Source organism: Drosophila simulans, chromosome 3L, assembly GCF_016746395.2.
Source record: "Drosophila simulans strain w501 chromosome 3L, Prin_Dsim_3.1, whole genome shotgun sequence".
Taxonomy (NCBI): Eukaryota; Metazoa; Arthropoda; class Insecta; order Diptera; family Drosophilidae; genus Drosophila; species Drosophila simulans.
This window is the reverse complement of record NC_052522.2, coordinates 12,195,419-12,221,377: the sequence shown is the minus strand read 5'-3', so window position 1 is coordinate 12,221,377 and position 25,959 is coordinate 12,195,419. Positions and strand designations below refer to the sequence as shown.

Here is a 25,959-nt window from a genome sequence, read left to right as displayed (position 1 = left end):
CAAAAACCCGAGCTAATGGAGTATGATGATCCCCGGGACTCGAACTCAACGCAAACTGCCCAATCAGTCGCGACAAGTTCGCAGATTGAATGCATTTAACACTTTCGAGCAGTTAACAGGCCAAGTTCTTAACGCCCAATACCCAATACCCCCGATTCCTCACCATTCTTGGGCCTTCAAAAACGGAATAAAAAGTCCGGAGTCTGGAGGCTCGATAATTTTGATTTATGTGGGTAAATCATGAAGGGAACGCAAAGATTTACGATGGATCAGCGGCAGATTTATTACTTTTTGATAGCGGGCGAGAGTCGAGCAGAGTGTAAAGGATTCGCGCGTAAAAAGTCAGTAAAACAAAATCAAAAGAACAACACTGAACCGAATCGAACCCAACTGACCAGCAACAGAAATCGAAAGGAGCTGAAGATGCCGATTCCGCAGATTGCATCGCCTGCAGTCGATTTTAATGCGTGCCGCCGTGTCTTTAAGTTATTCTAATTTGCCCGCCGCTGCAGATGTTGCTCCACTGGCTCAGTCCAAGATGTCTCGGGAAGTGTCAGCGGCACATAAGTGTCCCATTGGATCCAGGGTGCCGAGATGCCCCCAGGTGCTGGAACAGCATTCAGGTAACAGGTCAGGTTCGAGATAAGCATCTGTGGCGGTGCCATTGCAACAGCCACCTTAATATAACCAATTTATTCAAATCCAACGCAGCTTATCAATTTATGGGAAAACCAAATCGATGGAACAATATGTCTCTAAAAAAATATATACAAATTTAGATGTTTTATAGACCTTCAATGACAGCTAGCTAGTTAAGCGAAGTATGCCTTTTTAATGTAGGTAACTAAAGGTAATTGTTCAACTTTGTATGTTTCATGTTGCTATAATACAATCAACTAATGATTGCAGCCTTATCAGCTTATGGAAAGTGAAAGTAAAATTCCAGGAAAATCGAACTTGTGCATAACTAACTCATCGTTTTAATGGCAAAGCAAAACACATTTATGGCAAGGGAAATGATGTATGCCCAATATTTGCCTAATAAGTTTTCTTTATTTAAATGACCTTTTTCTTGCCGGAAAAAGTAATTTTGGCCTAAGCCTGGCGTTCGTATAGATTTGCAATAAGTGGCCATTGTAAGTCTTTAAAAGATTGTAAAAGCCACAATCGTGTCGGCTTGTGTCTGCCATTTGAACGGAGTTTCGAAATGGCCAAGTCGGGTGGATTTCGCATCTGCGATGTGCGGATTGGGCTGCCAAAGGGAGTCTCAACTGAGCAGCTAGCTACCGCAATTAGTGGCAGCAACATCTTGTTGGCGGCTTCGATTTTCCACCGTTTGTTTTGTATTTTTTTTTGGGTTTTTCCCCCATTTCGGAAAGCTGAAACGGTGAAAAGCTGAAAACTGCGAACTGCAATCGCGATTTCTAGCTGGGCTTCGAGTGCAATTATAACGGTGCAGCGTGGTAATTACCTGTGAATGGCATTTGCATAATAACAGCCGTGCCGGCGGCACAATGGGTGATATCAATGCTGGCTATGAGCTGGCCTGTGGGTTTGGAGTGGGTGGGCAGTGGAAGGAAGTGGGTGGCAGTGACGGAGGGGGTGCCAGGTGGGCGGCAGTCGGAGGTGGGGGACGCGGGTGGTCGCGTTTCTGCAGCCAATGCACCGCCACTCGAACAAAAACAATCGCAATTACCAAACCATACGAGAGTTGGTCGCTTCGCCTCAAGTCGCTGGCCAAAGGGCTTTAAATAGGTCTGGGAACACCATCAGCTAAAAAGCTAGGTACACTGCAACTTTTGATAGATTCTTGTATAGAAAGTATTATTAGAAAAATGTAAGTAACTAATATATCAACAGACAAGTAGAAGGAAGTCCTTATTATCCTTATATCCTTGTATCAAATACTCCATACCATTTACTTTCCATTTACCACATCATTTACTTTCTTCTTGTTTTGTTTTGTTGCCATATCCTACTAATTTCTCTCACTGTACTAGGAGGTCGAGGCCATCTGCTTGGCAGCAGCAGTAGTAGTAGTAGTAGTGGTAGCAGAAGTAGTAGTTCCTTGCCCACCGAGCCAACACGCTTGATGGCACCACCATTACCATCACCATCACCATTACCATTGCCCATGGTGGGGTGTTGGTTTTGGCTTGGTTTTGCTGTTGAAGTGGGGAGTGGAAAGTCGGTTGCCAGGGGGGTGGGGGGAGTGTTCGGGTTGGGAATCCAGGCTGGTGTTGGTGCCACGCTCTGTCGGCTGTTCCGCCATTTTGTTGCGATTTTGCTGTTGCTACCGTTGCCACTGCACTTGGCTGCGATGTTGCGAGTTGCGAGCTGCCCCCTGTGGCGCCTCTGCCTCCCACGCCCCCTTCCCCCTTCTCCAGACGGTCGACAACAATGTTAATCGCTCCTATGGTTTGCTCAAGATTCGGGTGACTAAAGACGTTTCTACGTCCATTTATATGCAAATTGCGGTAGTTATCGCCATTTTGTTTTCCATGTTTTTCATTTTCAGTTTTCCACCGTGTGTGTTGTGCTTTTTTCCTATTGCGCTTTTTGTGCAACTTCTAATTGCAGCTGCATTGGAGCTTGTAGCTTGGAACTTGGCGTTTGGCGTTTGGAGCTCCGAGCTTGGAAATGTGGAGAAACCGTCGTGGAAACGGGAGCTACTGTATCTGCATTTAATTAACCCTATAACGGTTCGCTAGCCATTCGATGGTTTGCATTTGAATTCGTGAATTATATGATGCGGTCACTAAACACGAATATTTTCCCCACATTTCTTAGCATTTTTCCAACTTTTCAGGCCATGCAGTTTGGATACGTTTTTTGTTTTTTTATTCGAAACTGGCTCTGGAGGAGCGGCTTTTGTTATCGAATGCAAAACTATTTAGCCATTGCATGTTGTTAATAATTTTAAAATCAGATTTCCGCAAGTTTGACGCAGACACGAAGGTAGTCGGCACAATCGACTTAGCTGGAGGAGTATTATACATATACATGCCTTTTTTTTCTCTCTCTCTCGAGATTTTCTGTTGTTTTTTGAGCTGCATGACGTGTCCGTGTCTTGATTGCGGTTTCTGCCCTTAAAAGAGGCAACCGAAAGGGGGCACAAACAGCGCCAACTGCTACTTAAGGAGCCTCATTCAGGAGCGGATCGACGGAAATCGGGGCCAGCGGAGGCTACAGCTACAGCTCCTGACAATTGTTGCGCAATTACACAGAAGACCTATGGGCACGCAACTTTTGGACGGTTTTGCGGTCTGCGGCAAGGATTTTGTACCAACTCAAACTTAAACTGAGAGAGCCACATCGAATGCGAGTCCGGGCAGCCGCCTAAGCCCAAATCACGCCTCACCAAGTTGCAGCAATCGAACTCAAGTGGCTGCCTCATGTGGCTAATGTTCATGTTGCACGGTGAAAAATTATGGAATTATAAGGACACAAGTGGAATCTAACTTTTCATGAATCAGCTAAAAGCCAGATTGGAGTATAAATGCAATAAAACCCTATAGAATATGTATATCTAAAATTTTTTATAATAATAACCTAGTTTTTAGAAAATGACAATGTTAATTTAACTAAATTGATGTGTAGTATTTTTTCTATGTGTACTATTGCTACCGCTGCTGATGTTGCCGCTGCTCCCGTTTTTGCTTAAGTTGCTGCTGCTGCTGCTGTTGTTGTTGCTGCCGCTGGTGCCGCTGTCCTCGGGTTCGTCCTCAATCACGCCATCGCCATGCACATGAACTACATTCGTCTTGGAGCGTCTTTGTCTTGGATCCGCTCGTTGTCCGCACGGCCCCCCGAATCCGGCGAGGAGTCCCGAGCAGAGCGAATCCCTGTTTGGATGTTTCTGTTTGCTGCGAAATCAATGTTGACGCAAATACGTGTATGTAGAATCATTTTGCCGACAGTTCAGACTTATTTCTTTCGCTACCGAATTTAATTGGATTTTCTCCCTGACTTAAGGGCTTTAACTGCTGTGGTATGTGGAAATCATTTCTGGCCCCAGACACGCAATGTGATCTTCCGCTCTCCCCCCTTAACCCACTCACTTTTCAGCTGGCCAACTGCAAGTTGACTGCAGTCGATGATGCAGTATCCCCGGCTCGGCGACACTCCCCAAACACCTTGTGGCCACCCCCCGCCCCCCCTTTCGTGGGGAGCAGTAAAAACTCACTTAATTTAGCAACTGCGAAGAGTTAATCATTACATTCCGCCGGCCGAGTGGTGCGTGCTCGTCGTGATATCGAAGGAGGAGCACATGACTCAGCCGCCCGCCGATTTCAGTATCGAAATCTGAGTGACGGAGCCGAGAAATGGATTAAGGGATTATAACGCCATCATAACTAAATCAGAAAGTGTTACAAAATAATTATTATTAATCTATAACTCATATATTATATTATATAAAGATACCTTCTTTTCTAAGAGATTGGAGAAAACCCAACAAATAACAGCAGAATGTCAGAGTTAATGGCATTTCAAAATCTAATTCGCGGTTACAGCAACTTTTAAGAAGAATCAGGAAGTTGTTGCAATTTAACCTACAATGGAGTACGTAGATTTGTTTGCTTTCGCATTACTCAGCGAGATTTTGACGAACATTTGTATGCAAATGGGAAAAAGCAACTGGAACTAGACAAAAAGCGACACTTTAATCATTCTGAGCAAGCGCTAAACATTTCCGACCAACAAAAACAGAAACTTGAGCATATTTCCGCTGGATTTGGTATCTATAAAGAAGGTCTTGCGCTGAGAAAAATATATTTTACTACAAACATCATTGAAGAAGGAAAAACTACATCTAAGATAGCTTTTTCTGAAGATGCCTTTTATTATAGATATTAGGGTAATATATGGTATTTGAAAGGATGAGTTTTAAAAGTGTAAAGAAAGCTTTATTTTTCAATTGCAAGACATTTGTATACATAGAAGATATTTTCGTATCTTATGGATTGCAATAGTTTTCTTTTTGTGTACAGAACCTCCAGCGAAAGGTTTTTCTCTATGAGGAAGCTACAGTGCTGTGCCTAAAAGTTATTTTCTATTTGTTTGTTAGCATTACGAAATTCCTATTCTCTGTTTGGGTTGGAGGAGTGTTCTACCCCAGGGTTTTTCACGGTTCACCAAGCTGGCGACCCACTCCTCCAACACAAGCCCCCCTCAAAAAAAAAAGACTATGACCCCCGCCTTGGTGGAAATCAGCATATGCATATGCCTACATGTGGGTAAACACCACCGCGTCGCTAACCACGGCCACAAAAACTCCGCCCGGCCTGAGCACTTCTTGTCTACATTGTTTGGAATATTTTCAGCCGGACAACGGACATACGGACAAACGGACGGCGGACAAACGGACAGGCGAGCAAACAAAAACAGGAAGCGTGGCTACCACAAATATGCACGGCACACGGGGCTGGGCTCTTAGTTTTGGGTAACTTTGGGCTGGGATGTAGATACTAGATGGCTATCTGGTTGGAACTTGGCCACTTTGCTGCCGAAATAATGGCGGCCGGCAGGCGTTAGCCAAGGCGGCCATAATTAATGCGCCCATCCCCGAAAAAGTTGCACGAAACGCAATTAGAAGCAGGCACATAGTCACACACAGTCGAACGCCCTTAAATGGAATTTCTATTTGTTATATAAACAATAAATTTAATATAAAACATGATTATTCAACTAATTTTTTAGGTTATTTTGAGACAATGCTTTTATTTTAGTTGTTCGCGGTCTAGAGTATCTTAATACCAAAAACAAGAGATATTATATTAAAAAGAAATGCTAAATAGAATGCGTTATTTCCTTATTTCTACTTTTTTCTTCGAAACAACATTTAAATGGTTTTACTGTTGCTGAAATAAAATCCTATCTTAACATTAAGTTAAGTTTATTAAGAAGTTATTGGGATAACAGCGTACTTACTAACTTTTATAATTTGTGCATTAAATTTACAAATATTATTATATTTAAAAATAATAAATTAACAAGGTTGTATTTAAAGAAGTTGGCCTGTAGCAGCAGGCATAATTTGTGTTGTTTTGGAGGGTTAATTTGCGCCCCCTCGGGCGGTTTGTTAGATACAGTGATAAATGTTTAATTAGCCGCGTTATTAATCTAATCAATCATGCAGGCCGAAATCAATCAGGAGGGGGGAAGTGGAGGGGCTGGGCAGCGCGAGTTAATTCCGCTGCTTAACATCCGATCAACACTAAGCCCCCTTTCAGACCCCCCTCCATTCAATCCCTGACTCTTTGGCTTTCTTTGAGTTTTCTTAGTCCTCGCTCATTGGGCATAACTAGGTATTATAGTTACCAAGAGAGTGAGTGAGACAACTTTATAGCTAGTGCGCAGTTGCGCGTCTGCTCTTCAGACACGCCTCTCACTCGCTCTCACTCAGTTGGCCAGCCAGCTTGAGTTTGTCTCAAATTATGTAAGGTGAAGGTGAGTCGAGCTCAACGCGCTCTCCCTCTCTTTCAATTTGTTTTTTTTTTTTTTTCATTTTTGTCATACATACATATATATATTTTTTAGTGGAAGCAACTTTTGCCTAGTCTTCTATCAACATAAATAAATTAGTACGCCTGCGTTGGCAAAAGTTCTGTACGCTGCGTGCATGGCTGTGCATTTTGAATGGCAAAACTTGTGCCTCTCTATCTCCGTAGAATCATTGTTATTTTGCGCTGGCAAATTATAGGCCATTAAAATTGATTATTTTCTATTATCAGTGTGGGAGGTTGTCCGTTCGCCGCCTCTCTGTCACACCCACTAAAAAAGAAAGGGGGGATAGAGAAGCGCGGTTGCAATGGGGAGTTGCAATAACAACACCTCTGGCTGTGCAAAAATCACTTCACGTTAAAGGGCCCAAACACACATACATACATGTGTACATACACAGACTTAAAAGTTGGCGGCCATTATTACACGGCTCCTGATTTCTGTAACTCAGCCAACCAGCGAACAAGTGGGAGTGAGAGGGGAACAGTGGGCGAAATAAATCAATTAGCCGACCCATCTTCACCTCGTGCCGCTCCTGTCACTCCACTGCAATCGCAATGCATATTGCGCTTTCCCTCTCGCTCTGGCTACTTTGCTGCGCAGCCTTATCTCGCTCTCTTTCTCTCCACCTAGTTAATCGGTTACGCCGCTGCTTACCACCTTCTTGCCACCCAAACTGCACACCCCACTTGGCTAGTAACCACCGCGGTGGTTGGCCAAAACGAGTGGAGTCGCGTCCAACGCGGATTCATTGGTTTCTCGTCCGGCCAAGTCACTAATGTCCGCCAATGTCCCGTGTAATGCGCTTTTTGCGCATCCCTGTTATTGGGGAAAAAGAAGAGGAGTTCGGCGTACGGGAGCCAAGGATATTGAGAATCACGCAGAAAAAATTCATATCATTTCATACTATAACAATTTAAAAAGTTTGAATATTGGTAGAATTTACATATGTAATATATATCTTTAATATATATTTATAACTTTTGCTTAGCTTAGATAAAAGTATGGCTTATAATGTCTTAAAAATTAAATGTTCACCATCATATAAACGTCTTCAATTGCAAACATTACCTAATAAATTGTTTACCGCCAACAGCCCTTTGATTGTTTATCTGATCAATTCATAAATACCACCATCAATACGAAAGTCAGAAAAAATAAATAAATTAAATGACATTATTGGCACATTAATATGAAACTTAATATTACATCTTTAAGATATAGTTTTATTTAAGGATTAGGTAATATATCATGTTTAATTTCCCTAAAATCACTCAAGCTCACTAAAAGCAGCCGAGTGTTTCTCTCAGTGCTTCCTTTAGTGATCGATGATTGACAGCCGATTCGTGGTGTCGGCATTTCCATATAAAAACTTTTCCAACTGGCCAACACCAAGTATGTATTACCAAACAAAATCGCCGCTCAATTAAAAGGCCAAAAGCAACTGGTAGCGCAGCTCGGGCCAGAAAGTTTTTGATAAACAATGCACTGAAATCGAATGCCCGAGTAATTAATTATTGAACTTTTACAACTGCTACGCTTTTCTCGGCATATTTTTTTCACCTCCGATTTTGCCTCTCATTTCCACAAAGCAAACTGCTCAATGGGGCGACGCTCAAAGCGAGCACACACACACTAACGCACCCCCACACACACACACTCAGAGGCGGAAAAAAAAAACACGGCTGAATGCTCAGTGGCAAACCGACCACAAGCACAGGCAAACCAGAATGCAGCAACACAACAGCTATAGCAACCCGATCCAGGTTTTGGCCAAGTAAGATATTGCGCTGCCGGTGGCTCCGAGCTCAGTCTCATTCAGCGAGTCGGCGGGCGTTGAGTTTGAGTGCGAAGTGCGGTGCGCGTCGAGTCAGCGAGCGTTGGTTGAGCAGCAGCAGCAGTAGCAGCAGCAACAACACGACGCAACAGCAACATCAGCCGCAACAGCAGCAGCAACAGAAGCAGCAACTTGCAACTTGCAACAGCAACACAGGCGAGCGGTTCCGGTGCGCGTTTTCGAGTGGCGTGCCAAAAAACAAAAAAAAAAGTTCACAAATAATCCCTTTCAAAAAAACCGTCGGTGAAACACAGAGAGCCCCACAAAATGCCGCCTGTTGTTCACTGAGAAAAAAATCACCAAAAACTCGAATTGCATTGCTGGCTTTTGAAGCGTTTTTTGGAAGCGTGGCATGGCAACCAGCACCTCACCCGGACCCACAAGGACAACTGCAGCCATTAGAGTCTCCCTGCCAGGAGCAGCAACCGCCATTCCCGCCACCGCCACCGCCGGCTCCCAATCCCCCGGCGCCATCATGCCCATGGCCGCCGTGCCATTGCCGTCGCATCTCCAACTGCTGGGCAGTTCCGCCGGAGGCGTCGGCCAGCCGGCGGCAATCACGCCCGTTTCGCCCACGGCAGCCACCACAGGTGAGTGGTAAAATAGTTAATATTTTACAAGCTTTGTTTAGCACATTTTAATTTATTGTTGATGCGAGTAAAAGTTAGATTGAAACAAAACGCTCCTTTCTAATTTAGCAAGAACATTTGAATGACTTTATCGACTAGCAGACATAATAGTTTCACTTTGAATTTACAAAAACTTAAAACTTTTATTTAATTATCTTATTTAATGCCTTTTTTTTTCAAAGGCTCATCTTGGTATTTTTTTTTTCTTCTGAAAATCAGAACTGAAACACCATAAAATGGTATTTAAGATTAATATATTTTAATATCCCACTATTTATTATTAATGATCACCTTAAGTATTCAGTGAGTAACTTCCTACACATTTTTTCCTTGACTAAGGGTATTATATATCTTACAACAAGTCTACAAAAGAAGGGTTAAAAATATAAGCTGTACTTAATGTCACCAAATTATTAAATGTATCATCATCAATTAAATACTTCACATTTCCAATCTTTCTTTAATAGTTTTCTTTTTTTAATTGTTGCATTTTTTGAAAAATTTTTTACATACAGCAAATAATTTTTGTAATTTTTAAATACACGTTTGGCTTATTATTTTTAGCACCAAAGCTTTAAAAGTAACTTAAATAGCCTTTTAAATTCACTGATTTTCCGTTTGCTTGATTGTTTTTTTAATTTACACGAGAACTACAAATGTTTTATCTTCACTAACATTTAAGTTAAGTTCGCTGGCTTCTTAGTTGATTTTACTACTAATGTTGCCCCTTGTGGCACTGCTATTGCTGCACGCTCCATGTGAGCCGCAAGTTTTGGGCGAATTCCGTGAACTGACAGGGAATCGGGAATCGGGGGCCCGAAACTGTTTAAAACAAAAGCCAAGCGGGCACAAGAAACTGGTGGCACTAGTCAAATGCCTGCTGGAGCAGTGCAATGATTTGGAAATTTCACAACAGCAACGCAGCAGCAGCAGCAACACGCAGCAAGACACAACTGAGCTGTGGCAACTGTTTTGGTCTTTCGCACATCAGTGGCAATTTGTTTTGCACAAGTATGGGTTGTCAAATAAAATTAGTTCACGTCGTCGGCCATCGAATGTATCTGCAAGATACACACACACACATACAGTACGAGTATATTCCCCGGATGGAAAAAGCGGGACGCAGCGGACAGCAAAGCTTTGACTTGTCTCTGGAAGGTGTTGGAAGTTGCACAATAAATAAATAATTATAAAAAGAGCACCGAGAGGTAGAGACTCGCTGAAAGAGAGACACCAAAACGGGGGGCAGAATCGAAGGGGTTGTGGGGTGAGGGGTGGTAGAAGGTACATGGCATACATTGAAGTTTAAGCATAGGGCAGAAACCATACTTAGGGCTCTCAGGTTACGTGGTGCGTGTATTCGCATTATTCTTAGAAAGCCAAGCGTATAAAAGGTGTGCACAATGATTCCGAGGAGTGCCTCAGTTTCGCTGGGTCTCGGTTTTGGTTTATATGTAGTATGGTTTTGGACTTTTCGTATGCACATGGTCCGAACTCCTTACGTTACTCTCCACTTGCGTTACGTTGGCGAATATGTGTGTCAGCCCAGATGGCGATTCTTCCGGCTAAGGAATCGGGGTCACCATTTCAGGACACATTGAAAATTGCTAACAATATGCTTAAAGGGAAATATTAGTACTTACTTACTAAAGTGCGACAACTTCGGTGTTGGATAACATAACTTTATTTGGTACATCTTACAAAGTAAAGATCTCCAAACTGAGCTCATATCAGTTCTCCTCAATGATAAATTTCCTTAAAACATCATTACTTCTTTAATATTCCTATGGATTTTGGAATTTTAAGTGATACTGAACACTATCGAACATAGTTTCTCCCCTATTATTTCACTCCAATTTAATGGTCCCAAAAGATTTGTCCAAGGTTACGTTTTATCATCTTTAAGATAAACATACAAACTTAGATACACAATTAAAAAGCAATTATGCATCTGTGAAAAGATAAAGGTGTTTTATTTCAATTTGCATATTTGCACCATACTGGTTAGCCACAATTAATAGCCATAGACCATAAGCCAGAGCCGTACAATGAAATCCAATAAAGGATGGCATAAAATTAGAGTGACTTATGTAAGAGCACGTCGCTCCGCCGCGAAATTCTTGGAGCTTAGGAAAATGTGCGAAGATCGCAGTAATGCGCACTGGCAGTAAAAACCAGAAGCTTCGCTTTCCAGAGGACGAGTAATGCGCTGCGCGCGACAAACAAGATCAGCGAGCACTAACTGAAGGGGATTGGGATTGGGATGGGATGGGATGGGTATGTGGTTAGGAGATCGGGATGGGGATGCGTCGAGGAGCCACATAAAAAGCGAGCAACTTTAATTTATATGCGCTGGCTGGCTGGGAGGATGGTGGAGGGAGAGGGGTAGAGGGGTTTGGGACGAAGCGGCAAAAAGTTACCGGTAGCAATAAATCAAACTATCAATTGAATTCCGAGGCGATCATCACTTGTGGCGAGCTGCGATCCCCAGTTCGAGTTCGAGCTTCAGTCCAACTCCGATCGGCATCGCTTCTTGTTATAAGTCTCACGGTGACGTGCGAACGAATGCACTGAGAAAAATCCGTACTAAATCCAAAGAAAGAGTACGATTTATATGGATCTATATATTTATATCAGCAATAGCTAATATCTACGATATTTACATATATGTATATTGTATAAAAAGCAATACATAACTATAGTTTGGCCTTTAAATTATTATCTCATTTTATTCATTATTCATTTACTATAATAATAATAGATTTAATACGAATAAAACCATCATATGTTTATATATTTATCATAAAACAGATAATAATATTTCGAATTAAACGCTCATCCAATTATATAGCTATACTATGAAAGCATCGCACTACCATATTAATCCTTATATGGAATAAATACCCCCTTAAAATCGCAGTGTACAGTATGTAGAAGAAGAGCGAGTGGCTTTGGTTTTGGGCCGTGGTTCCAGCGATTTTAAGCCGCTTTTGCAATTGACTGAGGCGCATCGCAGGGCAGTCGGAGCTGTCGCATTGCGTAGTAAATCATCGGTCGATCCATAGAATCTGGACTGTGACTGCGACAAGAGGCAACAGGATCGGGACTGGGGCAATCCGGGTGCAAACTCACCGCCTGTTGACATCCAAGTTGGCCGGCTGTTGCGGCGGCATAAATCAAGCATGGCCATAACCGCGGCCACAACAATTGGCGCAACATGCGAGTGCAACAAATTGCAGCCGGGCACTTTTAAATGGAGTAAGCTGGTCCAGGTCCAGCTCCCAGCTCCCAGTCCCAGTCGCAGTCCCATCTGCATGGGGTTTAATTAGCCCAGGAGCTGGCGAAGCTGGAGGAGATGCCCCAATCGAAGTGCATACTGGGAACACGATGGCATGCCGTCGTCGCCACACACGGAGCTCGATCGCACCAAAAAAGAGGTGTTAAAATGTGTGCAGTTCTCGCGATCAGATAAAATGTCAAAATGAACATAAAAGCTTCTACATCCGAGGAATGGCCAATTGCTGCCAGTCCGCTGACAAGCGATCTGCCATCCCATTCCGCAATTCTGCGATTTCGATTGTGATTCCGATACAGAGATACTGAGATCCACAGATCCAGAGTTTCAGAGTTCCAGCTCTGAGGTACAAATTGCCAGCGAGAATTTCATAAATTCCGACTGGAATCAGCAGTCGGTGTCAGCGGTAATGGACCACACCGCGTCCATTATGCCCATAAACGTTGACACTTCCGCCACTGGACGGGGGCATGGAGGACGCAGCAGCTCCTCCTGGCTCGACTTTGACTTTGACGTCGTCGATCAAAAACACACCGAAATTTGTCCAGCCATCTCTGTTCGCTGTCCGTCCCAGCTGCCCCCCAAAATGATTGGAGTCCCAGTCTCTCCAGATGATCGGGCTACAAATTTCTTGGTGTTTCTGTGTCACGCGCGGAATGCCGGCAACAGCTTCGTTTAAATTCCAATTGACGTTTAATGATTTGGCGATCCTGCACTAAGAAAAATAGTATATACAAAAGAATGGGCACTACAAATTGTTAATTTATGTTAAAATTACTTTTGATTGCCTAATTGATCTTAAACTTGAAGCATAAACTTGTACTTTAATTTCCTAATATCAGATAAAATCTCAAAAATCTAGCCTTCTTGCCATAAATTTTTCTCTGTGTTCTAATGATTACTTTTCTGCTCTCCCATTCCAGTTCTCGCCCAACCGCACAGTTTGAGCCCCTCCACGCCCATCCTCACCCAAGGAGCACCCCCTGCTGCGGCTTTGGGAGGCATCTTCTGCGGAGGCAGTGCAGCAGCGGGACCAGGAGCAGCAGCGGCGGCGGCCACGAATCTCAACGCCCTGGCCTCGCAGCATCGACTACTGGAGCTGTCCCGTTTTGGACTGCGAGGATATGATCTGGCGCAGCATATGCTATCCCAACAAGGAGCCGTATCCAAGTTGCTGGGTGAGTAAAGTAGGGGGGTAGTTGCCAAGGGCAGTTGGCAAGCAGGAAGTCAGACGTGGTCTAGACCACCCTGACCGATGCGATCAGCGGCATTAACCGCAGCGGAACCACAAAACACGCGCCCCAAATGCAATTGCCAAGTGTCCCCAAGCGTCCCAATCGATTTGCACGGCTCCGTTTGTTGGGGTCACGTAAACACGACAAATCGATTGGCAATCGCCATCGCCCCCACCTGCACCTGGACGCCCTCCTCGTCCTCTCACCTTCTCCGCAAGGCACTCTGCAGCAGCCGCACACCTGTTGCCACCTGTGGCCAGAACAACCAGCCATGTCAATCTCGATTTGCACACATCTGCACTCGAAACGGACAATTTGAAATGCAAGCTTAGATCTTGAGCCGGAAACAAAGAATTCCTCATAAACAAATAACATAACAATAGTATTTAAAAGTATAAAACTAAATTGTATTAACCTTTGCCACTCTGAAATGAGAATATCTTTATCTTGAAATGCTGTTACTTTAATATCTAACATATCTTTTGGATCACAAGCTTATAAGTTGTTTTCCCTTAATTGAACTAAAACAATGAATAATATTTAGATGCACTTTCTGATTAATGAGATACATTTTATACAATAATTAGTTAACAAACCGCAATTCAAATGTTATGGCAACTAACTAGGGAAGTGCTGTTTTGTCACTAGCTAGTTTAGTAGATACGCCAAATAAATCTGCCCATTCACAGATACTCACTAGCGTAGCTTCCAATCGCGGCATCCGATCTGTGTGGATGCCATTCATTCCCATTCCAGTCAATTGAAATTGTGTAAATAATTTCCGTTTTGCACAAAAAGCCAGCTAGAAAACAAATGTGCAAGTACATTTGTGCCCATTCATTCATTAATTTAAGGCAACCGAATGTTGCCGAGAAAAAAAAAACCCGACTGGCAATGCGATAAAAGCAAAGTGTTTGTTTCAAATCGAGATGCGTCATAAATTACTTGGAATCAAAGTTAATACCAGCTAATTCTGCGATCCAAAGTGATTATCCCTGGCATTTTCTCCCAGTGTAATCCGGCGACAGAGCTCAATTTACAAGATAAACGCGCCCGCCTGTCAACTGCTTCCGACGAATTATCATTTGAGCCGACTTTGTGACTCCGATGACTCCGGTGACTTGGTGACTTGGTGACTCGGCTGGCTGCCACTGCGACTTGGAGTCTGGGGCCGCTGAGCTGATGTTGTCAAATATTCAAATTAGCGCTACGCTGAATGGACGCCGGCTGCTGGCTTAATTGTCTAGTTAGTTAGTGGCTCGGAGCAGGCAGTCAACAGGTAGCAGGTATCTGCCATTCCATCTCGCATCTGCTATGTGTGGAAGTATCTGACAGATAGTAGCTAGTAACTGGTGTGTGGAAGCCTCCAAAAGCTATACAATGCACTGCGCCCGCCGGGCTTTTGACCCATTCGAAACGCCCACACGGCCACGCCAGCTTTGAACAATGTGAAAATTATGCGAGTCGCACAATACTCACAATACTCACAATATTCACAATACTCAAGCCCGAAGGCACCCAAGTCAGCCCAAGTGGTAATAGAATATGAAACAGTCAAATTGATTGCACAACTGGGATGGGGAATGTGTCTACTTAAGTTTAAACAGCCGGACACGCCCTTAAAGCGAACAGATTTCCCGGCTACCAAAATTCATTTCGATAATTATACACATTTATCAGAAACAATCAGGGCTAAATTTGTTCTCAAAACGGATGTTGTTTTCGATGATCAAACATAAATCAATATCAATTTGAATAATATTAAAATGGGTAGAAACTTACTGATTTCAATCTTTAAAATTGGTAGATTAGTACTTATTTAAACTAAAAACCATACTAAGTAGATACTTTATATTTCACTAGTTTTCCTTTCTATTTAAGATCCATATCCTTTAGTACAATGCTTAACCCCCAATTTATCCATCTTGCAGGCACCCTGCGACCACCTGGCCTAATTGGCGGCTCCAAGCCGAAGGTGGCCACCCCGACTGTCGTCTCCAAGATCGAGCAGTACAAGCGAGAGAATCCGACGATCTTCGCCTGGGAAATCCGCGAGCGACTGATCACCGAAGGTAGGTGAATGGAATACAAAGACCAGGAGGATACCGATTGGGATTATCAAGTAGGAATATTGAGTAGGGAGTAGTGAGTAGGGAGCATCGAATGGGTAGGGAGACAATGCGAGTAGCTGGACTAATTAACTGACAGGGAACCCCCGAAAGCGAAATTGGCCAACAAATGACAACGGTCGCGACAGGCGGCTGGACTTGGTTCCAACTCGCTTACGCGCTTCTTCAGCATCCCAGCTCCTCCAGCTCATGCAGCTCTTCCCTTAGATTGACAGGAGGAACTTGGAAGGCGCAGCCATCAGCATCGGGCATCGGCACTGGATTGATGTGTTTATGGTGCTCGTAATGCTCGACTGCCCGTCGAGGGCTCATTTAATGTTGTAAGGAATCGGTAGGATGTATGTATGTATGTATATTATGTATATTGTTCCACTGTGGCAGATTTAGATTTATCGATTGGCTAATTTATGAACATCCGCTGCGAGTCGTCCGATTGATATGTAAATGTGCTCACATTTGTGTCACTCATTTCGGGCTCCCTCCTCCAAAGTTTGCGAGATAATCGCGGCCAGAATAGTAGCCAGTTAAGTAGTCCAATCGGCGACTCAGCAACCAGTCCATCAGTTGACAGTTGCCCCCGTGGGCAGTGGAACATGGTCAGGGGTGAGCGGAGAGTGGATGGTGGACGGGAACAGTGGACACTGGGCACAGGAGGACGGTGTGCAATGAATCGATCCGATAGCCATCTCTCGCATGAGACGCACGAACACACACATGGCGAGATGGCAATCGCTCCGCTCATTACAGTCAATCTGCGGCTCATTTCGGGGTCACCAGCAGGTCATGATGCACGGCATCCGGTGTAGGAGACAGCGACTAGATGGGTATCCAAATCAGTTTCCTTTTTCTTTCGATCTTGGGAATATCAATTGAAATGAACTGATTTTAAGCGGTGAGACTAAAGAATGCTTTCAGTAGCTAATGTTCAAACTTACTGTCATTTCATAAATATTATAAACTATTTGGTGGTAAAATTAGAGTCTATCATATTAAATAGATTAGGTTTAGAAGAGACCAAATGTTGAGGATTTTTAGGGCTAGCGAGAAATGTCAGAAGGAGAAGCTTCTTTTAGTTGGTAATAGTTGTTATTTGTTAATAATATTTAAAATCATTTTAAAATAATCATGAATATTTATTCCATATTCCAATCCAAAGGTGTCTGCACCAATGCCACTGCTCCTTCGGTGAGCAGCATCAATCGCATATTACGGAATCGAGCGGCGGAAAGAGCGGCTGCGGAATTTGCCCGTGCGGCGAGTTACGGCTATGCCATCCATCCCACACATCCGCATCCGTACACCAGTTTCCCCACTTGGCCGGCGCATCATCCGCTGTGGGGAGCCGTGCCCCTGGCCACGCCACCTGGTGCAGCAGGTGGTGCACTGCAGCCGGGCGGCAGTGGCAGCAGCTATGGCAGTGATGGCAACATGAGCTCAAATCCCAACAGCAGCAACAGCAACACCACCCACAGCAATGGCCACAATACCAACAGCGGCAGTGGATGCGGGAATAGTAGTGCCGGTAGTGGACGCCTCTCCCTGCCGGCACTTTCGCCGGATTCCGGGAGCAGGGACAGCCGTTCCCCAGACGCAGATGCCAATCGGATGATAGGTGAGTCAACTTACCACAGTCTTATTTCTTAAATCACCATATATACCTTTGCAGATATCGAGGGCGAGGACAGCGAGTCGCAGGACAGTGACCAGCCGAAGTTCCGGCGCAATCGCACCACCTTCAGTCCGGAGCAGTTGGATGAGCTGGAGAAGGAGTTCGACAAGTCGCACTATCCCTGTGTGAATACCCGCGAGAAATTGGCCGCACGGACGGCGCTCAGCGAGGCCAGGGTGCAGGTGAGTCGATAGAACCTACATTATTATTGGCATACCAGCAACAAGATCCCAACTCGAACACCCCCCTACTAACCACACAGACGGAGCTATCAGCTCCGGTGATGAACACACAGCGAATCCCCCGTCTCTTTTTTTATCGACTAACAAATTGTCTCTTCACCGATTGATCAACCAGGTTTGGTTTTCCAACAGACGAGCGAAATGGCGGCGCCACCAGCGGGTCAACTTGCTCAAGCAGCGCGACTCGCCCTCGACATCGAGCTCACCCACGCCGTTGGTCAATCCGGTGGTCAGTCCGGTGGCTCCAATCCCAGTTCCAGTTCCAGTTGCAGTTCCAGAATCTGGCCAACAGAAGCAGCCATATGCGTACAGCACCAGCAACATGTGCAACACCACCACCAGCAGCAGCAACAGTCAACTGTGCAACACCATCAATCCCGGCAGCAACATGAGCAGCAACACCAGCAGCGGCAGCAGCAACCAGCACATGGAAGAGCAAGCAGCGGCGGTGGCCACTGCCTCACCCACAGCATCAGCTCCATTATCAATGGGCGGTGAGAACAGTGCATTTCGCGCCCTGCCCATGACCTTGCCGATGCCCATGACCTTGCCCACGGCATCGGCGGCGGCCTTTGCCCTCAGCTTCGCCCGCCAGTACATAGCTAAGTACATGGGCACGCCCCTGAATCTGGGCTATGATTCGTTACCAATCCGGGCGCAGTCTGGACGGGATCATCAGTCGGAGGAGCGGGAGTATGAGGATGAGGGGGAGGAGGAGGTTATCAATGTGGAGCACGACGCCGAGTGACCATTTCATTCCTATCGCTTTAAATCAAGAATTTAGTGCAATTTTTACATAATTTATTCAGTTTCAACCACTGCAAACAAAACTTCTAACCGCGTGCTGAGTACAAATAAACAAATAAAATCGAAACGATAAGTTCTCACGAGTTTCGTATAATTGGTTTGGAAATTCACAAAATGACACCCTTTGACACACCTGGCGCAATACGAGGGGGAATGGTTTTGGGGGGAGCGGAGAGGCATGGAGATCTCGAAAGAGTCTTTTCGAAAATAACTCAAGTGGACAAATCTGACAATTTTGTGGCTACCAAAAGCGAAGTGAAAAGCAGACACACCGAGGTGTAGTCCCAGTGGCACACAGGCTTCAGCTCCACAGCAACCAACTCAAGTGCCTGGCGAGAGATGGGTATGGGATCTGGTGGGGATCTGGAGGGGATGTGGAGGGAATCCATCGCTGGAGCCGGGTGATTAATGTGGCTTTAATTACATGCGCTGGCGAGTAGTCGTCGTCGCCGTCCTCGTTTTTGTCGTCAATGTGTATGCTCGGATGGATCACTATAATTATATAGATGGCCGAATTAAATTTTAATTTAACGCCTGTCAAATCAGAAAACCACTGCCATAATCGTTCGCTCAAGAGATGATTCGAGTTGATTCAAGTTGATCCACGGGGGCAGCACCCGAAAACAGTTATTCATTTCATCGCCGATCGGTGAGAATCAATCGGGCTATGCGCCAACTATTTCTCCTATCCCCCATCCATTCACCGATCCATCCATCCAACCATTATTGATTGTCCGGATTGTAATGAGCCACCGAAGGCGTCAATTCCAGCGTCGATCTTTGATGAAAGAAAGACGCCTGCCCGCCTGCCAGCCAGGGGAATGCGAAACAATTAATGCCTGAATCTCCATACCTGGATGGATACCTGCGGCTTTCGATGAGTCGTCGAAATGGATTGTGCTCCATAAGACAGCGCTACACCGGAAAAAATTCAATCAAAGGTCCATTTGACATGCGCTGCTTACATGGGGTGAGGGAATCTCTCTCTTCTCATCAAGGCGCCATTAAATTGACATACAAAATATGGATATGGAATTCAGTCAGAAGAAAGGTAAAAGAATATATTTAAAGCTTTACATTGTTTCCTTAGTTTATAAATCGAAAAATCTTTAAAATTGCTTTAGATCGGTTAGCTTAAAATTAGCTAAAGTAAAAGGTTACAGAGTATTATTTATATGAAATTTTATATCTTATTATTGTAAATATATTTCTCCTTTATTCTATTTTTTATCTGACAATTTGTATGTCTACACATATGTAACTCTAGGTTTGTCCAATTTTTAAGGCAGTTGTTGATATCCTAAAGCAGACAAACCATCTTGTTGGTAATAGATGCTATGAGTTATAAAACGATCCTCTATTATTATATATTAATTGGAATCCTTAGGTATAGTATTCACTTTTATCTCAGTGAATCTGTCAGATTGAAATAGTTTTTCCCCGAAATTGCCTTTTGTGTTCAAAGTGGCGCTTTGGGGTCAAATGTGCCGCTCTATTTTCTTAGTGGCAGCCAGTGTCCCTGAATGGAGTTGGTGTCTCCAAGCGAGAGTGGACTGCATATCATCCCCGAGTTCCGATTGCATCCTGGCCGCCAATTCAGCCGTTGTCCGTTGCCTGTACCTGTTAATTGCCAAAGGCGTTAGTATTAAGTGGTTTTCGTGCTTATTATAAATATCTCTTAATTTTCGCCATCCCCACGTTGTGTGCTGGTGTGAGTGGCGAAATCTTGAAATGGCAATCACCGACCTGCGATTCCCAGCTCCCCAACATCCCAACAACCCAGCATCCCAGACCAAAGGCAGCCAAGTGGACATCGTCTGCGGACTCGGAGTCGTCGTCGTCGTCTGCTTTGTTGTCATTATGTTGTGTTATTTGGCACGATTTGTTAAGCTAAGGAGCAGGAATGGGTCCCAGTTGAGGATTGGAGCACAGGGGCGAAGCCCAAAAGGGTGCTTAAAGGTAACTCATAACCACTTCGAACTTTGAGTCATCTAACTAAAGTTTATCTTAGTCAAAAGGAAATGCAGTTGCCAGAAAATGACTGAGAGCAAAGTTCCCTTTTGTGAGTTTTATTAGCCCCATGGAGCCCCCATTGGATCCACCTCTGTGCTCCGATCTCCACTCCAAATGCTGAGGCTGAAGGCTGTGCGCGGTTGCATGATGCTGCCGATCGATTGGCTGCGAATCGATCAGCGGCGCGGAGCGGCACCAGAATGGCCAAAGCCTTGCGTCTCCGGTAGCCGGATCACTAGTCCTGGCTCCTCAGCACCCAGCTCATACGCCCTCCCCTTGGATGTGGGCCCTCTTTTCAGAGAGCTGCCGCTTTTGGCCATGAGATCGGGAGCCAAACTGGCGTCGCACAGCACAGGGCCCATATAATTGTCGCACGCAAGATCGCGGCCATCGACATCGGCATTGACAACTCGGAAAGGTGAGAGGGCAGGTGGGATTGGAGCGGGGGCATCCTCCGGACAGGAGGACATGAAAGGTAACGCATTGCTGCGACCAGGAGAATAAGTAATTCACTTAACGCTTTAATATCGCTGATAAATGCAGACCAATCTGCATTCCCCCCACCATTCGATTTCTGTTCTTTTTTTTTATTTTTTGCTTGGTCCTCGACGATCCTCTCCATACATTTCCCCTTAATTGGTGCAATTTCGAGCGATTTTATTTCATTTCGCCAGAGTTTTTTTATGATTTTTTTCTTGTTTTCTACCTTAGAGATCACCTGTGCCTGCGCAGACTTTGTGGCTGCGGCGTGCGAACAGTCTGCTCATTTGCATAAATTCAAATTCATTTGCACGTCATTTGGGGAATGGGAAACCGAATGCAAATCCGTATGCGAATGCGATTCCGAGCATTGTTTTGCACGTGTTGACAAGTTGCGAGGGGCTTGTGGATCCAAAAGAGCAGAAAAATAGGGGGGCAAAAATCAAGCATAGGAGGAGCCGCGACCGGATGCCCCGATGATAAAATGCGCATCCTCTCCAGAACCCGCGAACCCATGGCTGCTCCTCCTCTGGCTGCAGCCAACCGACGACGTCTATGCGAGTTTAATGCAAGCCTAAGCCTATAATTTGATCGTATCCACACAATAACTCAGGCCATAAGCCCAAAATCCAACCCTGGAAGACGGACCCCAACGCACTGCCAAATGCCCAGTGGCGCTTTTGGGGGCGTGGCTGCGCCCAGCAAGAGCAGTGACAGAGCCGATAATGGATGCGCAGCAATGCCATTTCTGGCAGATCGGGGAGTACTCCGCGGCTTCTGATAAGACCACCACCAGCGGAGCACACACTCAAAGAAATTAAGGGGCCCAACCAAATTCAAATGAAAATTGTGTTTTTTTAAGGAAAAACATGGCATAAGTGAAGTATAGTTAAGTGAAGTTTAAACACAGATAATGGTATCTTTTAAGGCTACAAATTCTATATTAAACCAATTTTGAACAAGCTTAGAAGATTGTGATTTACTAAAGAGAGGTTTACTACTTGATAGAATATGAAGAAAGGTTCTTTTCTCATCTGAGAAGTCTGTTATTTCTCTTAGTGCATTGGATCCGCTCCGGCAGCGGGACAAGTAGTTGTTGAAAGCGTCGAGCGAGTGCCCAGCCAGGAACGCCCGGCTCTTTGGCTCACTGGCTCATCGGCTCACTTAGCGGAGGCAGGAGTCGTAAGTTGGCTAAGACGTGGCGATCGGCGGATCGATCGATCGGATTACCCGGCAGGCTTTTCAATTCAACACATCCTGCGGTCGGCGCGGCAATTATATGCTCGTTGCCGCTCGCATCCAGATCCGATCTGCCACGCCCCCCTTGTTGGGCGTGCGACGGCAATTATAGATCCGCTGAGATGCCAAAAGACGCTGACTTAAATAAATGCGCAAGTTTGAAAATTGAAAGGGAATTAGCGGTGGGCAGGCAGTCGAACTGCAGAAATATTGTGCATAATTATATGCTAATCCGAGTGGCATTGAATTATGTAGAGCCGCGTGTGGTCACCTACCTTTGGGACGTTTCCTCCAAGCGGATCTGGAAAATGGGGAAAGTCAAGGGAAATGCCTTTCAGGCGGCGCCAAACTGCCTTAGATTTGAGTTCCCTTTCATCTTTGGTGGCCCTGCCACCCGCGGTCTGTTTGCATTGAAGTCGATCATGTAAGTAATTTCCCCTGTCCGGGATTCAAAACACCGAAATCGAATCAAAATCCACCGACAGTCGGTAGGAGATTGATTACTGTTAGGAGTGTGATAAATCGCTGTTTTTATTAACTTTTTCGAGATGACGCAGCGCAATTGGCGGCGCTGCATCTCCAGTCGCCGCACGAGTACTGAAGATCTGGAAATCAGATCAGCGTGATAATGTATAATTTGTTGAAGGGTTTTCGGTGTGTTCGCAACAAAGGCGATGCCATCGAGTTGGGTTAATTCAATTTGCTGGAGAGCGGGCAGAGATTTTTGTGCAATTTTTAGCCAGCATACATATATATGCGTATATTAACATATGTTAATGTTGAATAAATATAGTTTTTTAAATGTCCAATTTAATTTTTATAATTTGGAATTTGTTTGTGCCTAACTAACTAACTTTTTAAGAGAGTTTTGGTAAATGGTCATAGCTCCAACATATTCCATGCAATCTATATACTTTTAACAAAATACAGCTTTACCGCTGTTACCGCCAATTGCTTATAAGAGCTTAAGCAAAAACATAAATGATTGTTTTTATTAAAAAGCATATAGAAAGAGTAACCATTTTCTAGCATTCTCTGTTCAAAAACAGTATTTAATATCTTAAATTTGTTTGCTTAAGATATTTGAATTGTCCGCTCAAGTTTAGTCAACTATCGATATATCGCAATTAGGTACGGTTGCACTCTGGTCACTCTGCAAAATAAAAATCCAAGTGGAACTTAGAGCTGGGTAAATATCGATAGTATGCACAGCTCTCCTTGGTTTTCCATGAAATATTCGGTATATCGATGCTGTCGTGAGTGGTCAGCTCATCTCTAATTCCAAGTGGGACACGCTTAACAATTTTTTTTGCCAATTTGCCATTAATTGCGAGCGTCCCAGCTGATCCAAAAAAATTTGCAACTCTGTTAAATGTGTTTGGCCAGGCGTTTGTCGCGATCTGTGGACTTTAAAGGCTCGTAAGCGACTGTGGGAGCTCCGAATCGCCCCATCTCGAAGCCAAGATTGCACCCAAATCAGCGCCAGCGTCAGCAAAAGTTTCATTAGCAACTCGGTTATCAGCTGCGAAACTGAAGCCAACTGAACGCCAAGAGTTGGGCAATCCGCCAGAGCAGGGCCAGAAACCATAGAAACTAGTTGCCATGGCGAGTCCCAGGACGCGACGGGTGCTCCAGGAACTGAAACCGCAGGATGAGAACTCGGTGGGTTTGCCCTTTTGTCCACATACGCTAGATAAGCTTCCATTTCTTTGTTTATAAATTACTAGAAATGCTTCGAGTGCGGTACCCACAATCCGCAATGGGTGTCCGTGACGTACGGCATCTGGATCTGCCTGGAGTGCTCTGGCAAGCATCGCAGTCTGGGTGTGCATCTGTCCTTCGTGCGCTCCGTCACCATGGACAAGTGGAAAGACATCGAGCTGGAGAAGATGAAGGCGGGCGGCAATCGCAATGCGCGTGAGTTTCTGGAGGATCAGGAGGACTGGAACGAACGGGCGCCCATCACGCAGCGTTACAACTCGAAGGCGGCAGCTTTGTACCGCGATAAGATAGCTACCTTGGCCCAGGGCAAGAGCTGGGATCTCAAGGAGGCGCAAGGCCGCGTGGGCAGCAACAATAGCTTCAGCTCAGGCGGCTCCAGCAACAGCAGCTACCAGTCGCGACCCAGTGCAACAGGTTATGGCGGAAACGGAGGCTATCAGAATGGTGGAGGCGCCGAACCTGGAGGCTATCAGCAGTACCAAACGCAGGAGTTCAAGGACCAGAAGGAGGAGTTCTTCAGCCGACGCCAAGTGGAGAATGCCTCCAGGCCAGAGTAGGTAGATCCTATGGCATATATGCCTATCTGCCCATTAGCTATGATTTATCCTAATTGATTGTTGCAGAAACTTGCCACCGAGTCAGGGCGGAAAATATGCAGGTTTCGGGTTCACACGCGAACCACCACCGAAAACGCAATCTCAGGAGCTTTTCGACTCGACGCTGTCCACTTTGGCCTCTGGCTGGAGCCTTTTCTCCACCAACGCCTCCAAGTTGGCCAGCACCGCCAAGGAGAAGGCGGTCACCACAGTCAATTTGGCCTCGACGAAGGTGAGTCCTGCGCCTCAGCTCTTATATCTTTCAGATTTTGATTCCTTATTTGCCTATTCTCTTCGATTTGGTTCAATGTAATGTTGATTTTGTATTCTGTTGGTTTATTGTTAGCCTGTCGATTAGTTTTAAATAATTTAAAGCTGTAGAAACCCACTTTAAAAGAGAGAAAAATCCCTTTAGCTAATCCCCACATTTGTTTGTTTAATTAGTACAACTTATTATTTGTATTATTTATTTGCATCCTTTTTTTGGTTGTAGATTAAAGAGGGAACTCTGCTAGATTCCGTACAAAGCGGAGTTACCGATGTGGCCAGCAAGGTCTGTAGTTCCCCATCATTCTCTAAACCCACATAATTTTAACACATAAACTTACCGATCGCAGGTCACCGATATGGGCAAACGAGGCTGGAACAATCTGGCGGGCAGCAACATTTCGTCGCCACAGGGCGGATACAACGATCCCAACTTCGAGGACAGCAGCGCCTACCAGCGCTCCAATTCGGTGGGCGGCAATCTGGCCGGAGGCTTGGGCCAGCAGAGCGGCGTCACCGACAGCGACTGGGGCGGCTGGCAGGACAACGGCAACAGCAAGTCGCACATGACCAGCTCCAGTTCGTACCACAATCAGTTGAGTACCAGCAGCGGCGGCGGTGTCGGCGGTACCGCCTCCGCCGGCCTCACCCGCGACGCTGACTGGTCGGGCTTCGAGGCGACGAACTACCAGAGTTCAGAGACCTCCTACCAGAACGCTCCGTCCGGCGGATCGACGGCTCGCCGCAACATGAAGCTGCAGGACACATCGCAGAAGCTGAGCGAGGGCTTCGAGAGCCTGGACGTGAAGAGTGTGAAGCCCAAGACGGCAACGGCCTCGTCCGGCAACAAAGGCACCGCCGAGGACGACGCCTGGGATCTGCTGATGAAGTAGATGCCGTGGCGGGCAGCTCATGCGATTGTATTTTTTGTATTCCATTCGGTTGTCAAGTTGTGTCTCCTTTGTTTTATGTGTCTCTTGATGTCTGGCCCCGAGGCTGCTATGCGCGCATTTAATGTAACCCCAACTGAATTGTGTATTCATTCTTCGACTTCAAACATAAAGTGCAACTATTCCCGATTATTTCCACAGTTTAGACCAATTTTGTATAGATCTACTTAACTAACGAATTATTTAGCTTAAAGTGTATGCCAGGATATTGCGAGGGATGCGAGATGAGAAAATACATATTATGTTAACAAGTGTAGACGTTCGTTTTTTAAATGGGCGGTTTTAAATTCGAAAAATATAAATATTTGAAAATTCAAATATTAAATTTAAAATTAATAGTGTAAC

At 45.1% G+C, this 25,959-nt stretch overlaps 2 protein-coding genes across 4 annotated transcripts; both read left to right on the top strand.

The window, feature by feature from the left end:
- Positions 1-8,198: 8,198 nt before the first annotated feature.
- On the top strand, positions 8,199-18,420 carry LOC6737818 (paired box protein Pax-6). Of its 2 annotated transcripts, none has more exons than XM_002084610.4 (6): positions 8,199-8,931; positions 13,189-13,443; positions 15,432-15,572; positions 16,786-17,241; positions 17,296-17,480; positions 17,656-18,420. In XM_002084610.4, the coding sequence occupies exons 1-6, from the start codon at positions 8,694-8,696 to the stop codon at positions 18,286-18,288; spliced, it is 1,908 nt and encodes a 635-aa protein (XP_002084646.1). In that variant the 5' UTR covers positions 8,199-8,693; the 3' UTR covers positions 18,289-18,420. The 2 variants fall into 2 exon arrangements, with proteins under 2 accessions (XP_002084646.1, XP_016031599.1); XM_016169679.3 differs by having other exon boundaries at positions 8,200-8,931; positions 17,673-18,420.
- Positions 18,421-23,306: 4,886 nt separating this feature from the next.
- LOC6737816 (ADP-ribosylation factor GTPase-activating protein 1) lies at positions 23,307-25,870 on the top strand. 2 transcript variants are annotated; one of them, XM_002084608.4, is made up of 5 exons: positions 23,308-23,741; positions 23,807-24,354; positions 24,425-24,629; positions 24,891-24,950; positions 25,015-25,870. In XM_002084608.4, the coding sequence occupies exons 1-5, from the start codon at positions 23,682-23,684 to the stop codon at positions 25,555-25,557; spliced, it is 1,416 nt and encodes a 471-aa protein (XP_002084644.1). In that variant the 5' UTR covers positions 23,308-23,681; the 3' UTR covers positions 25,558-25,870. The 2 variants fall into 2 exon arrangements, with proteins under 2 accessions (XP_039150346.1, XP_002084644.1); XM_039294412.2 differs by lacking the exon at positions 24,891-24,950 and having other exon boundaries at positions 23,307-23,741.
- The last annotated feature ends 89 nt before the right edge of the window (positions 25,871-25,959 follow it).

Excerpts from the sequence above, each read along its gene's own strand:
- LOC6737818 (XM_002084610.4), top strand. The coding sequence starts at position 8,694 with ATGGCAACCAGCACCTCACCCGGACCCACAAGGACAACTGCAGCCATT. Across the intron at positions 17,242-17,295 it reads AGATGCCAATCGGATGATAG|ATATCGAGGGCGAGGACAGC; the intron begins GTGAGTCAACTT and ends ATACCTTTGCAG. Across the intron at positions 17,481-17,655 it reads TCAGCGAGGCCAGGGTGCAG|GTTTGGTTTTCCAACAGACG; the intron begins GTGAGTCGATAG and ends TTGATCAACCAG.
- LOC6737816 (XM_002084608.4), top strand. The coding sequence starts at position 23,682 with ATGGCGAGTCCCAGGACGCGACGGGTGCTCCAGGAACTGAAACCGCAG. Across the intron at positions 23,742-23,806 it reads AACCGCAGGATGAGAACTCG|AAATGCTTCGAGTGCGGTAC; the intron begins GTGGGTTTGCCC and ends ATAAATTACTAG. Across the intron at positions 24,630-24,890 it reads TCAATTTGGCCTCGACGAAG|ATTAAAGAGGGAACTCTGCT; the intron begins GTGAGTCCTGCG and ends TTTTGGTTGTAG.